The 12,252-nt window shown below is 52.4% G+C and overlaps 1 protein-coding gene across 1 annotated transcript in view; it reads left to right on the top strand.

Annotated features, from left to right (window-relative positions):
• The window catches only part of MARCO (macrophage receptor with collagenous structure), a 31,580-nt gene extending 19,869 nt beyond the window's left edge, over positions 1 to 11,711 (top strand). Inside the window, exons 8-16 of the mRNA XM_084892227.1 lie at positions 145 to 243; positions 351 to 386; positions 800 to 898; positions 988 to 1,050; positions 8,357 to 8,401; positions 9,274 to 9,372; positions 9,848 to 9,892; positions 10,448 to 10,624; positions 11,440 to 11,711. Of these exons, the coding sequence (XP_084748353.1) occupies positions 145 to 243; positions 351 to 386; positions 800 to 898; positions 988 to 1,050; positions 8,357 to 8,401; positions 9,274 to 9,372; positions 9,848 to 9,892; positions 10,448 to 10,624; positions 11,440 to 11,570 (794 nt within the window). The 3' untranslated portion in view covers positions 11,571 to 11,711. The remainder of the gene's footprint in view (positions 1 to 144; positions 244 to 350; positions 387 to 799; positions 899 to 987; positions 1,051 to 8,356; positions 8,402 to 9,273; positions 9,373 to 9,847; positions 9,893 to 10,447; positions 10,625 to 11,439) is intronic.
• Positions 11,712 to 12,252: the final 541 nt, after the last annotated feature.

Here is a 12,252-nt window from a genome sequence, read left to right as displayed (position 1 = left end):
CAGGTCATCTCATCCATTTCTGATGAGTTTATGGCTGTCTCTGGGGCAGCCATCCTGTCTTTGAGGGGGAGAGATGTGTCAGTGGGACCTGGTGCCCAGGCTCGCCCTCCTCCCAGGCCTGACTCTGACTCCTTGGTTTTGCAGGAAGCAAGGGGAGCATGGGCATGAAAGGAGACATGGGGGTCATGGGGCCCCCCGGAGCCCAGGGCAGTAAAGGGGATGCTGGGAAGCCAGGCTCTCCAGGTAAGAGGCTGCATGGTCAGGTCCACTGGCTTCTACGTGTTTCATTTACTGTCCTTGGAAGGCTGGGAGACAGGAAAAAAATCTCTACAAGTCCTTCTTAATTGTAGGTGTGGCTGGAATTCCTGGAATCAAAGGAGACCAAGGTAAGAACTGTAGGATGTGGGCACCATGCCATCTCCCACAGTCCCTGGGCCAAGTCAAGTGCAGGGCCTGCCTCCAGTACCGGATTGCATTGTGGTATTCATGCAGAGCACCTGCTTCTAAAGCCTGTCCCTCCCCCGAGGAGCAGGGCAGCCGCATTGCTGATGCTCCTCTTTAGGCTCACCCTCTGCCACCAGGGTGGGGCTAGACCTTTGCGGCCCGCTTCCTAGTGAGTCCCCAAGCTGAGACTGTAATCTACCCCCCCTCCCCCGTGAGGGCTGCCTCTTGGCTTCCAGGGAACACATTAGGTGTTAGGACATCCACGGGTCACTGCTGAGAACAGAGGTGTGTGGAGGGGACGGCGGTCAGGCCCTCTGCCGGCCACCCAGACATGCAGTCATGACTTTACTTTCAGGACCACCTGGAGCAGAGGGTCCTCGAGGCCCTCAGGGTGCGGCAGGATCCCCAGGTGCCAAGGGTGAGCCTGGCAGTGCTGGCGCCACTGGGCTAACAGGTGAGGTCTCATCTGGTGGTGGGCATTGGGGAGTGATGTGTGAAGGTCCATCTACCTAACTCATGCTCACCGTCACGTCTGTTGTCCAGGACCACCAGGGAGACCAGGGAGTCCAGGACCCAACGGCATGAAAGGAAGCAAAGGAGACACAGGTGACAGAGGGTGTGGGTCGGCGGGCAGGCGGCAATGGATGGGATGGAGAACTGGCTCCCTGCTGGCTCCCCAGAGGGAGGCAGAGAGCCTCCTGTATGCTGCCCCCTGGAGGTCCTAGGGCTGATCTTCCTCTGCCCAGGATTCCCTAAAGGCCTTGAATGCCACGACCAAACCTCTAATGTCCCAGAGGAGAGCAGGGCACCGTGGCCATGCTGTCCCCCTGGTCTGCCTTCCACCTGTGGGCATGGTTTCCACTCTCTCCTGCTGACCTGAGCGGGGCCCAAGGGTCAGGGATTCTAGCATGGGGTGTCAAGAAATCCCTTCTTGCATATCCTCCCAGGGTTCTCAGACTGGGAAGAGCAGTCCACAGCAACTGAACTCACAGAGGCTACTTTCTAAGCCTCTGTGCCACCTTAGCTACGTTATAGGCTGTCATGTCAATCTAGTCTGTGTTATAAACCACCGTGCCAGCTTGGTCTAGCTTACAAACCGTCACACCGATGCAGTCTAGTGTGCACACCACTATGGCAGCTTTATCTAGTCACTACCCAAGTCTGGACACCTGCAATGGTCTAGAAAGTTGGCGCCACTGTATTGGGTGCTGGATCCGCATGGAACATAAGACCTGGCTCCTGCCCTCAGACATACGGGTTAGTACAGACTTGCTGTACTGTGTCAGGCACACTTTGATGTGGACATTTGCGTGGAAAATAGTCACATGCCATTTAGAAAGCTGGGTGCAGGCCAGGAGGTGCTATAGCATGTGGGGCTGTGAGAAAGGGCTGCGTGTCTGCCAAGGACGCCTGTGGGCAGCCTGCTGCAGTCCCCTCCTCTGCCAGGTCCTGCTGGTGTTAGCAAACGTAGATGCCCTCACCCCAGGGCCATACTATGGACCTACACCAGAGTCAGGACCTCTCAGTTTTTATTGAGCAAGTGATTAACTGATTAATTCCTTAAACAAATGTGAATTAAACCTGCTAAATGCTTCAGGGTAGCAGTGGCTGGGGTCTGGTGCGGGTGGTGAATGGCAGTCCAGTGCAGGGGCGATGTAAGAGCATGAGCCGACTCTTGAAGGATGAGTCCCCTCAGACATGTGCAGGAGGGGAAGGAAAATCTAGAGAGAGGACACAGAGCCATTGAAGTCAGTGCCTGAGGGGAAGGCAAGCCTAGAGAGCGGACAGAGCCGGTGAGACATGGCGGAGGGAGAGCTCTGTAGGGTGTATCCCTGGCACCTGCTTGCGGAGCTCTGGTTCAGGGGATAGGCGAGGCCAGCTGCTAGTCAGCTTTGGACTTTGGGCTTTTGCCCTCTGGGGTTCTCCTAAAGGTTGTCAGGAGCCATGGCGCAGGCAGCTCCTATACCCACCCTTCTTCCAACCCACCCAGCCTTGGAGCTGCTTTCTTTCTCACAGACTGTGTTAGTACAGAAGGGCTTTGCTCCTGAGGCCACCTATGGCCACCAGCAAGGTCTCACCTTCCAGAAAGACTTCTTGTGGGTGCAGCTCCCCGTTCTGATCCTATACCTCCCTTTTCCCTGAAAATCTCAGGGTGACTGATGTTGGCACCTGACGCTGTCTTGCCTCTAAGTTTTCTGCTTGGCTTCATGGAGATGATGGCTTTCCTCCCTCAGTTATAAACAGAGAGCATCCCTTCACCTCCTTGCCTCCCCGCCTCCCCGCCTTGCTAGGTTAAGCAAGAATATTTGTGCTAAAACATGATTGTACCCAAAGGGGTGCTGTGCCACTCTCTGAGAGCAGGAACCCTGCCCTGCACCCTGCACCCTGGAGCGTTTGCGTAAGAGCAGCTCCTAACCATGAGCACTCTCAGGACAGCCCAATGGGCTACGCACTCTCGTGAGGGCTGTTTCACAGTGAGAGAGGCAGCCCGGCTGGCCCAAAGCTGGGCTTTAGCCATTACACTTTATCATACTATCTTCCTCCCCAGGCAGCTAAAGGTGTCCCTCGTCCCCATCAGCACACTCTGATGAGTGACACTTACCCTCCATCCCAGTCCAAAAGGATGAGAGCAGAAGCTACAGCAGCTTCTTCCACTCTTGGAAGGAAACCTGAAGCTCTCAGGCCCTGTTTTGGCTCTTTCTCATTCACCCACAACCCCATCCCCGTTTTACCCCAGTCTGGGACCACTTTCACTTCATCATCGAATCCTTGTCTATTCATCGGGCACCCTTCCAGGGACCTCCATCCATCAGACTTAGTGGTAAATACCAATCAGGCAAATCCCAGCTGCCCAAGTAAACATGGTGAATGACAGTTTCATTTTGAGAAATGTGATAATTACAACTTCGGTAAACTTGCATAGATTTCCCACACAAATGCCAATGATTGCCTTGAACATCTCAGAAGGGAATTCCACAGATCGGACCCTATCTGGCCCATCAGAGCCAGTTCTAGATATCATCCTAAAGGAAAAGGTTACTGGACTTTGGGAGAGGTTAGCTTTCTGAAGCGGGAGAAGGAAGGATGGGTGGAGAGTGGTGGCCAGATCTCATCATGGAAGATAATGCAGACTTTTCAATGTCAGGACATCGGTATTCCCCAAACAAGAGGTCCTGTGGGGTTTGTCCAGTTTTGATTCTATCAAGCCCATTTTTCAAACTGATGTTTTTACCATTCTGTAAATAAAATCATTAATCTCTCAAGAGGATATCTGGCTGCATTGGATGAAAACAGAAATCACAGTGCCGTGGTTTGACCTGGGCAATAGCTAGCTTTCAATGTCATGCGTTAATAATAAAAACAAGAAGTCTGTTCATTATCAACAATACCTCTGGGCCAGACACTGAGCCAGACTTGATTCCCACGGTGTTATTTCATTTACCACCACACCTGAGTTTCACCATCTTCTACCTCACAGCCAAGGAAGCAAAGGCTGCCAGTGAGCAAACGCTCTTTTCCAGGAGCGGAATCTGGAGCTCAACCTCAAAGTCTGATTCAAAGGTGGTTCTTTTCCAGACTTTGTTGTGTAGAATAACACAGAGAATAGGACTCAACATGAACAGAATTGCCCCTACCTCCCACCCCACGGTAAGAGGGTAAATCCTGGCTTAGTCACCAAATCTCCCTGCTGTCATAAACAGTCACTAACCACATGCCAACCCATTCTGGTGAAATGTTTCCTCTCGCTCACACCTCTGGAGAAAGAGGAGCCATCTGAGATGAAGGGTGGTGGCGAGAACCCCTTTCATCCATGGAAGGTGAACTGCACAGCTTAGTAAGTAGGCATTCCCACCCAGCAGAGCTTCTCCAATGGAAGTTTCCGTTCCCATTCACAAAGCAGGGGTCTACCCAACCCCCAGAACTTAGTTTTTCTAACTTTTGTCTTTTAAACAATTGCAAAATCACTTAATTTTTTTTTTCAAAAATAAACAGACAAACAAACAACCACCCCTAAATGAATTTTAGCTCAGCATTCCATAAAGTTTGTTTGGAAATGAGGAGGACTCGCTTCAACTCGTCATAATGGCATTTCTTTCTATTTCCATCTCATGGGCTAATGTTAGAAGCAGCCAAATCTTTAAGCTCCAAAACACGAATCTGATCAGAAGTTTTTCATCTCAACAACCTTCAAGTCCAAAATATAACAAGAACATGAATTTTCCTGTTCTTTTATTTTCCTCTTGAGGCAAACCCAAAGTGCAAAATTACTTAAAATCTATGTTCTCATCTGTATTTTACAATGTTTTATTTTAAAGATAAGCAACAAAAATATTCCATAATAGCAATCAATCCCTATATTGTGAATTTACTTTCTCCCCATTCTAAGTAAGGAGTTAGTCCAAGAGTTTATTAACTTCTACCATCATATTACTAGGTTGTCACTTAGAATTGTTTCCTTGTTCTTCTCTAAGTTTCTTAGAAGCATTTGCAGGAGTCTATGTGCCTCCCAGTTTTGGGTCAGCTACCCACTCGCTTACTTCTTGACACGCAGCTCCATTTGTTGGTTATGAAATTAACCCTAAGTTTGCCAGGCTGTACTTAGTCTGTATATCAAGATGGGATTGAAGGAAGTTTCCTAAAGTATCGGAATTTCTATATTCGATCAGAGTCAGGAGACCTGCACTTCAACTTGGACTTGCCATTGACTATGGAGGTGACAGTGGGAGGGTACCTGCCTTCCCTGGTCTCAGTTTCCCCCTCTGTGAGGTATGAGGAGCACTCTAGAGTAATATCTGGGTCTGGCCAGCCCAGCAGCACTCTGAGATTGAAATAGCTGATGTTCTCCTGGAGCAGGAACAGTCTAAAATTTTTAGGCAGGACACCAGCTGAACAGTAAACAGTAGGAAGGCATTTGCTTCCTATCTAAATGACGCTGGGGTAAATATCCCCCTGAGTAAAGACCTGAGTAAATACATATGTTGGGCCCTCTCAGCTTATATGGTTGTGAGACCAGGAACCAGTCTGTTGTGGTCAAGAGGAAAAGCCAGCATCATCCGCTTTCCAGTGCCATTTATAGACCTCTAGACTAGAGCCCATTTTCAACCTTTTCTCCCTGACGCAATAGGGTGTGGCCTTGATTTGTTGTGAAGCAATTTCTAGTCCTTCTATGGGACAGCTGATATCAGGCACTCTGCAGCGTCCTCTGGAGTCCAGAGGCTGAGAGAGAAACCACACAAACCCAACTCTGTTCCTCCGCCAGAAGAGGGGAGTTGTGCAGACAAAGCCACCACCAGTTACACATATACTAGCAGCATTCAAGGCCAGAGGTTCTGGGAGTGTTCAGGCCTGGGAGGGGCAGAGTCTCCCCACACACAGGAAGGCAGCTCGCAGGAGACTGACCGTGAGCCCAGGCCAAAGTTTGAATGAGGTGTGTTTGGGGAGGTGCCCCTCCAAAGGCGGTCCCTGGGCCAGCAGCCTCACCTGGAACCTTTCAGAAATGCAGTCTCAGGTCTCACCCGGACCCATCCATGGAATCAGCCACTCTGGGTGGGGCCCAGCATGTTGCTTTTTAACAATCCCTGGGTAGGCGATGCTGAGTCACCCTGCAGTCTGACTATGTGCAGGAGAAAGGAAGGGCCCAGGCCAGATGCGAGTGTCCTTGGACAGTGAGCCAGCTGGCCACTGCAGGGCCCTGTGGGAGGCTGGCCCTATGACCCAACCCCAACTTTGCCTTAGAGGAATCCTTCCATCTTTGAGTGAGGGCTTCCTTCTCCATAAAAAGGGCCTGCCTTGCTGGGAGATGGAACAAGCCCATGCAGGTGAAGCCCTGGCAGGGAGCCTGGTCAACGCAGCAGAGGCTGAGTCCCAGGAGGGGAAGGGTTGAGAGAAAGGGTGTGAGAACAGAGGAGGGTCAGGCCAAAGGGACCACGGACCTCATGAATAAGGCCTCCCTGTGGCTCCTTCTGCTCCAGGTGTCTGTCGGTCAGTGCAGCCAAGGCAGCTGGAGAGGGGCACTTCTTTGAGGGATGAGGGGGCAATAAGGGGTGGTCACAGTGCTGGCATCCCTGAGCCTTGCTTCCAGGGACAGAGTCTTAAGGTGGCGATGTCTGCAATTGGATGTGCCCTAGGATGCAGACAGAGAGGGTCAAGGGTCTACAAATGGACCATGATTTCACTTAGTCACAAGCAAAGACCTGTTTCCAACTGTGTCTTCACCTCTCTAATCTTGACACGTGATTCAGATGCAGGTGAGCAGAGTGGAAACATCTGCTCCCCTCTGCCTGCCATGACCTCAGGTCAACAGCAAACAGGGGTTGGCTGGGCAGTAAGCCCAGCAGAGGGACGGGAGGCTCAGGGAGGGACACCTGCTCAATGTCATAGGTGGACACAGCCAGGGCGCCTGACTTGGCCACTCTGCTGCCTTGGGAGGGAGTGCAGCATCACCAAAGAAGGCTTCACAGTCAGTAACATCTGACTTTTTAGCAGGTTTTACAGGATTAGTAGGAGTTCTCTGGGCATCAAAGGAGTGAGGCATTCTAGACAGAGGGATCAGAGCATGAATAGGTGTCCTGGGTGAGCTGGGGCCTGCCTGTCAGCGTCAGGCCTCTAAGTTCCCTCCCCTTTCCCTCCCCCCCCCACTCCTAGAAGCAGCTCTGAGCCTCTGTCCTGTCTCCATGCCAAAGAGGGGCTGGAGCAGCTGTCCTCTCAGGACCCTCCAGTGCATTCTGCTTCTCTTGGTGCCGAGGCGTGTAGCGGCAGCTCATGGCTTCTTAGCCCTCTGACCCTTCTCCCTAGGCAGCACCTGGCCTCAGGCAAAGCATCTGAAAGGCTACCAGGAGCCAGGTTATTCCAAGGTGTCCCAACAGACCTGCCAGGCCTCCAGCTTGCCCTCCATTGACCAGCACACAGTAGGTGCTCAAGAAAGTCAGGCTCTGGGAGGTAGGAACTTCCCCATGTAAAAATTCCCTCCAGGCAGTTGGCAATGAGGGGAACTGTGGTTCCTGTTGAACATCAAAGGGCGGCCTTTGGTTGAGTCTGGGCTTGTATCACAGTCAAGGGCATGGCGATGAGCACAGATGATGACTGCATTTCTATGTTATCCTCTAGTTACTGTTACTTCACATCAATATACCTCCATAAAGTTTTATTTTCCCAAGTTTGTGTAACTGATTTGGAGAGTCCTGTTTCTTTGAAATGATACTAACGTTGGCTCTTATAATCAAGAGGCCATGATGTGGCTAAACTAATAAATTATTATCCCCCAGTGACCCAACCTGGTGCTGGGATCAGTGGACCTTCCAAGGAAGTTAATGAATGAGGGTATGAATGGAAGGAAGAACTTTTTCCATTAGAACTACAAATAGTACCATCATCAGTAATTGCAGTGATTATTTTTTCATTTTCTGGACTTGAGACCCTTTAGCTGTACAAACCTGTAGCCACACTGGGGATCACAATGAAGTAAACCAACCAAACTATTGAACCTCTTCATGGGTGAGGGCCTGCAGAGCTCCTCACTCTGAGTACCCTCCACAGTCTTCTGGGGGAAAAATTTTTTTTTTATTTGCAAAATATCTCTCAATTCTTTTCCGATAAACACAACAGGAAGAAATGGACCTGGATTTAGACACCAAGTCAGGCTACCACTGGCAAGGAAGGCCAGCCAGTAAGTTCAGGGTCTGTCTGTCTAACTCGGACGTCTACCCAGAACATTTCTATCTCACCCCAACCCATGGTCCCATTTATGTGGGTCCGCTCCCTGTGCTCCGCGGAACAGGCTTTAAACAATCGTGAAGAACCAACACGTCTTTCCATCTGCATTAATCAGACAAAGGTAGAGGTTGTCTAAGATTAAAAGTGTCTAATATCCAAGTTTTATTATCTTCTCTTCTTCTTTGTATTTTGATCTTAGGACTTCAAGGACAGAAAGGAACAAAAGGAGAATCAGGAATTCCAGGTAAAGGGCTGACTCTATTTTAATTTCCTCGCAATGATGACTGGAAAGGGCGAGGCTGGCTTGCTGACTTTGAAGGCACTGCTGTGACCTTGCCCCAGGGTGACCGGCCAGAGACCATTTGAGGCGAAGGCTTCGAGGCTCTGTTTCCCAAGCCTCAGATGTTCTCCCTGGGAAACCTGGGCAATGGCAGGAAGTCAGTGAAGTGAGGGGATGGGGGAAGGTGGGGGAGGAGGATGAAGGGTGAAAAGTGCCCAGAAAGCGGGTGGTCAGGTAGTGGCTTAGGCTGTGCAGCCACCATAGTGCCTCCAGCACCCTCTCCCCCCATTCTGCTCACTGGACTCACACCCTCCTCACTCATAAGCCCTTGCTGGGAGTTGGTTGTTGTGCTTGGCACTCGGTTCAGCATCTCTGTCTTCTCAGTGCCCCACCCCAGGGAGCTGCCCGACCCCAGGGAGTGCCAGGGCAGGGCTTCTCAGACCCAGCACCTGAGCAGTCTTCCTTCCTTCAACACTGGATACTCTGTTCCTATCCTAACTTACCAAGGAGAAAACGAGGCCTAGCGGCATTCTAGCAACTTCTCCCAGAATGGCTAGAACTCCCACACAATGATGCAGTCCACTGAGGACCAACCACTCTGGACTCCCATCAGCAGTTTCTCAACCAGCATGCACATGGGAGACCGGTGATTCGAGCCATGCGCCGCTGCCACCCTTCCCCCCCTCCCCCCCAGTTGGACCAAAGACACCCGCTGAATTTCCAAACGGTTCAGAGGGGAACCCGGCTGGTTCGGGGCCACTCACTCAGGAGGCACCGAGGGCCACTCGCTCATGGCCAGCAGGGGGAGGATCTGACAGAGGGTCCTTCTCCTCCAGGCCCCGCAGGCATGAAGGGAGACAGGGGAAGCCCAGGCCTGGCGGGCTCCAAGGGTGCAACTGGACCAGCCGGCCAGAAGGGGGACCCAGGAATGAGAGGTAAGGCCCTGTTTCTATCTTGTGGTTGCCAAGGAGAGAGCCTGATGTAGGGGCGTGGATTTTTCAGAAGCAGAAGGTGAAGGTCTGTGGGTTCAGTGGGTGAGTTCTGAGCTGGGGTTGGTCTCAGCACTGAGCCTGCAGGCGCGCGTGAACATGCATCCACTCCACATCCAGCAGTGCCCGGCCATCCGCACAGCCTCCCTGACGACAGCTTCCCGCAAAGGAGAAGCGTCCCTCCCTGTCTCTTACCAGTCAGAAGTCCCTCACTAATCCAGTTTAAATCCCTCCTGCTGTGGCTTAACTTTCTGTGGAACCTCCTGTCCGCTTAATGCCCGGTCACCGGCAAAGCTGGGACAAGAAGCTGACCTCCTCCGAAGGCTCCCCCCATCCTCCACCCCCTCTCCCCCCAGGCAAAGGAGGGTGAGAGAGTCCTGGCCTGTTTCCTTCAAATCATTGGTTTTTCTCCTTGTGACAGGGTCTACCGGGCTGCAAGGAGTAAAGGGAGAAAAGGGTCAGAAAGGTAATTGCTGCTTTTATTCTCTTTACTCTGTGCTGTAGAGTCAGTTCTGTACTTGGACACTTGTGTGTGTGTGGCGGGGGGGGGGGGGGGGGGGGGGGGGGTCTTGGTTCTCAGAGAGACGCCTCATTGTGGGGAGGTTAACAGGCTTTCCCTTGAGTGGGCCTGCTCACAGCACAGCCACAGGGCAGCAGCGCCCCCTCCCCGCTGCTCCCCCTCTTCCTCTCTTCCCTCTCTCCCTCCTGTCTTTTCTCTCTCCCTCTCTTCTTTTCTTTCTTCCTTTTTCTCTATTTTTCTTTTCTTCTCCCCGAAACTCAGGCCAGATACGGTCACCTGGATTTGCTAGACCAGCCACAGAGGCACCTGATCTTTGGCCTCATGGCTGCGGGTCCAGGGGCTGAAGGCTGCTAGGCAGGCCATGTTGGTGCTATCGGAGGTCTTCCTGGCCAAGCAGGGTCTTTCCCCTCTCACTATAGGACGGCCCTCGTAGGAGAGGCAGAGCCGACACACCAGCCCCAGGCGGCGTCCTCACCTCTCACTCCTGTGTTTTCCTCTCAGGCGAATCCCTGGCAGCCGTCAGGATTGTGGGCTCTGCGAATCGAGGCCGGGCTGAAGTTTTCTATAACAACGCCTGGGGGACAATTTGTGATGATGGCTGGGACAATGCGGACGCCACTGTCTTTTGCCGCATGCTGGGCTACTCTGGGGGAAGGGCCCTTTTCAATATAGGCCCTGGTAAGTGGTCCTCCACCAGCTGCCTCTTGCCGGGAGGGGCGGCATGGGCTTTCTCTCCCTTTGGGTGCAAGTGACTCCGCGAGGTTTGGATTAAAAGAAAAAGATTGGTACAAGCAACTGAAAAGGTCTACAGCTCAGGGCCCTGAAGACCTGTGACCTTCCTTCCCCTGGCAGACCTGTGACCTTCCTTCCCCTGAAGACCTGTGACCTTCCCTCCCCTGAAGACCTATGACCTTCCCTCCCCTGAAGACCTATGACCTTCCTTCCCCTGAAGACCTATGACCTTCCTTCCCCTGGCAGACCTATGACCTTCCTTCCCCTGAAGACCTGTGACCTTCCTTCCCCTGAAGACCTGTGACCTTCCTTCCCCTGGCAGACCTGTGACCTTCCTTCCCCTGGCAGACCTATGACCTTCCTTCCCCTGAAGACCTATGACCTTCCTTCCCCTGGCAGACCTATGACCTTCCTTCCCCTGAAGACCTATGACCTTCCTTCCCCTGAAGACCTATGACCTTCCTTCCCCTGGCAGACATATGACCTTCCTTCCCCTGAAGACCTATGACCTTCCTTCCCCTGAAGACCTGTGACCTTCCTTCCCCTGGCAGACCTGTGACCTTCCTTCCCCTGAAGACCTGTGACCTTCCTTCCCCTGAAGACCTATGACCTTTTTTCCCCTGACAGACCTGTGACCTTTCTTCCCCTGAAGACCTATGGCCTTCTTCCCGCAGTCTACCCAAACTGGGAGCCCCAGCCACCAACGGGCTGCTCCGCTTTGAGCCTCACCCCACACTGTCCCCTCCTGTCTCTGTGTCTAGGCTCTGGGTCCATCTGGCTGGACGACGTGGCCTGTCGAGGGACAGAGTCGACCCTGTGGAGCTGCAACAAGAGTAACTGGGGCTCTCACAACTGCAACCACAACGAGGACGCAGGGGTGGAGTGCAGCTGACCTGCAGGCCTCGGGCTGCTCCCTCCTTCCCTTTCCCCCCTCCCCCTGCCCCGTGCCTGCGGGCATAGACACGGGAAGGCCAGAGCTCTCAGAGGTGTGCTGAGAGTGGGTCATTAATAAAACGCAAAGTGCTACCTGGTACTTCATTGGCCTTGGCTGTAATCACTAGTGTGTACCTCCCACACCTTCTTGATGTGTCCACGCACTGCACACAACACCGCATCGAGTTCTCATGTGCCCCTCACACAGGGGCCTTGGAGTTTCAGCGTACAGCCTGGAGAGAGAGGAGGGTGGGAGGTCTAAGCAGTCCAATCCCTCCGATGTGACATCTCACAGCGAGTGGGTTCTCCCTCCAGCACTGGAGCTATTCTCCAGCAAATGAAGATGTTCATGTGTAATTGGCACCATGTTGCCTGATCAATAGGAACTGTACCTTTAAGCATGGAAATCAGCTCTCATTAGGATGTGAGCCCCAGCAATGCAGGGACTTGTGTCTGCTGTAGCCATCCCTTACTAAGGCTTAGGGGCTCTGTACATATTTGCTCAATGAACAACTGAATTCAGCCAAGAAGGTAGAGCAACTCACCCTCTAAGAGGAATTCGGATCCCTTTTCATTCTTCCCCTGGGATATACACTTTCTCTAAGTACAATCACATTCCCTTCCCCCCTCCCCCCCCCCTC

This window comes from Pipistrellus hanaki (genome assembly GCF_964339955.1).
Source record: "Pipistrellus hanaki genome assembly, chromosome: 8".
Lineage (NCBI taxonomy): Eukaryota > Metazoa > Chordata > Mammalia > Chiroptera > Vespertilionidae > Pipistrellus > Pipistrellus hanaki.
Note: the sequence above shows the minus strand (reverse complement) of the source record. Positions and strands in the feature narration are given on the sequence as shown.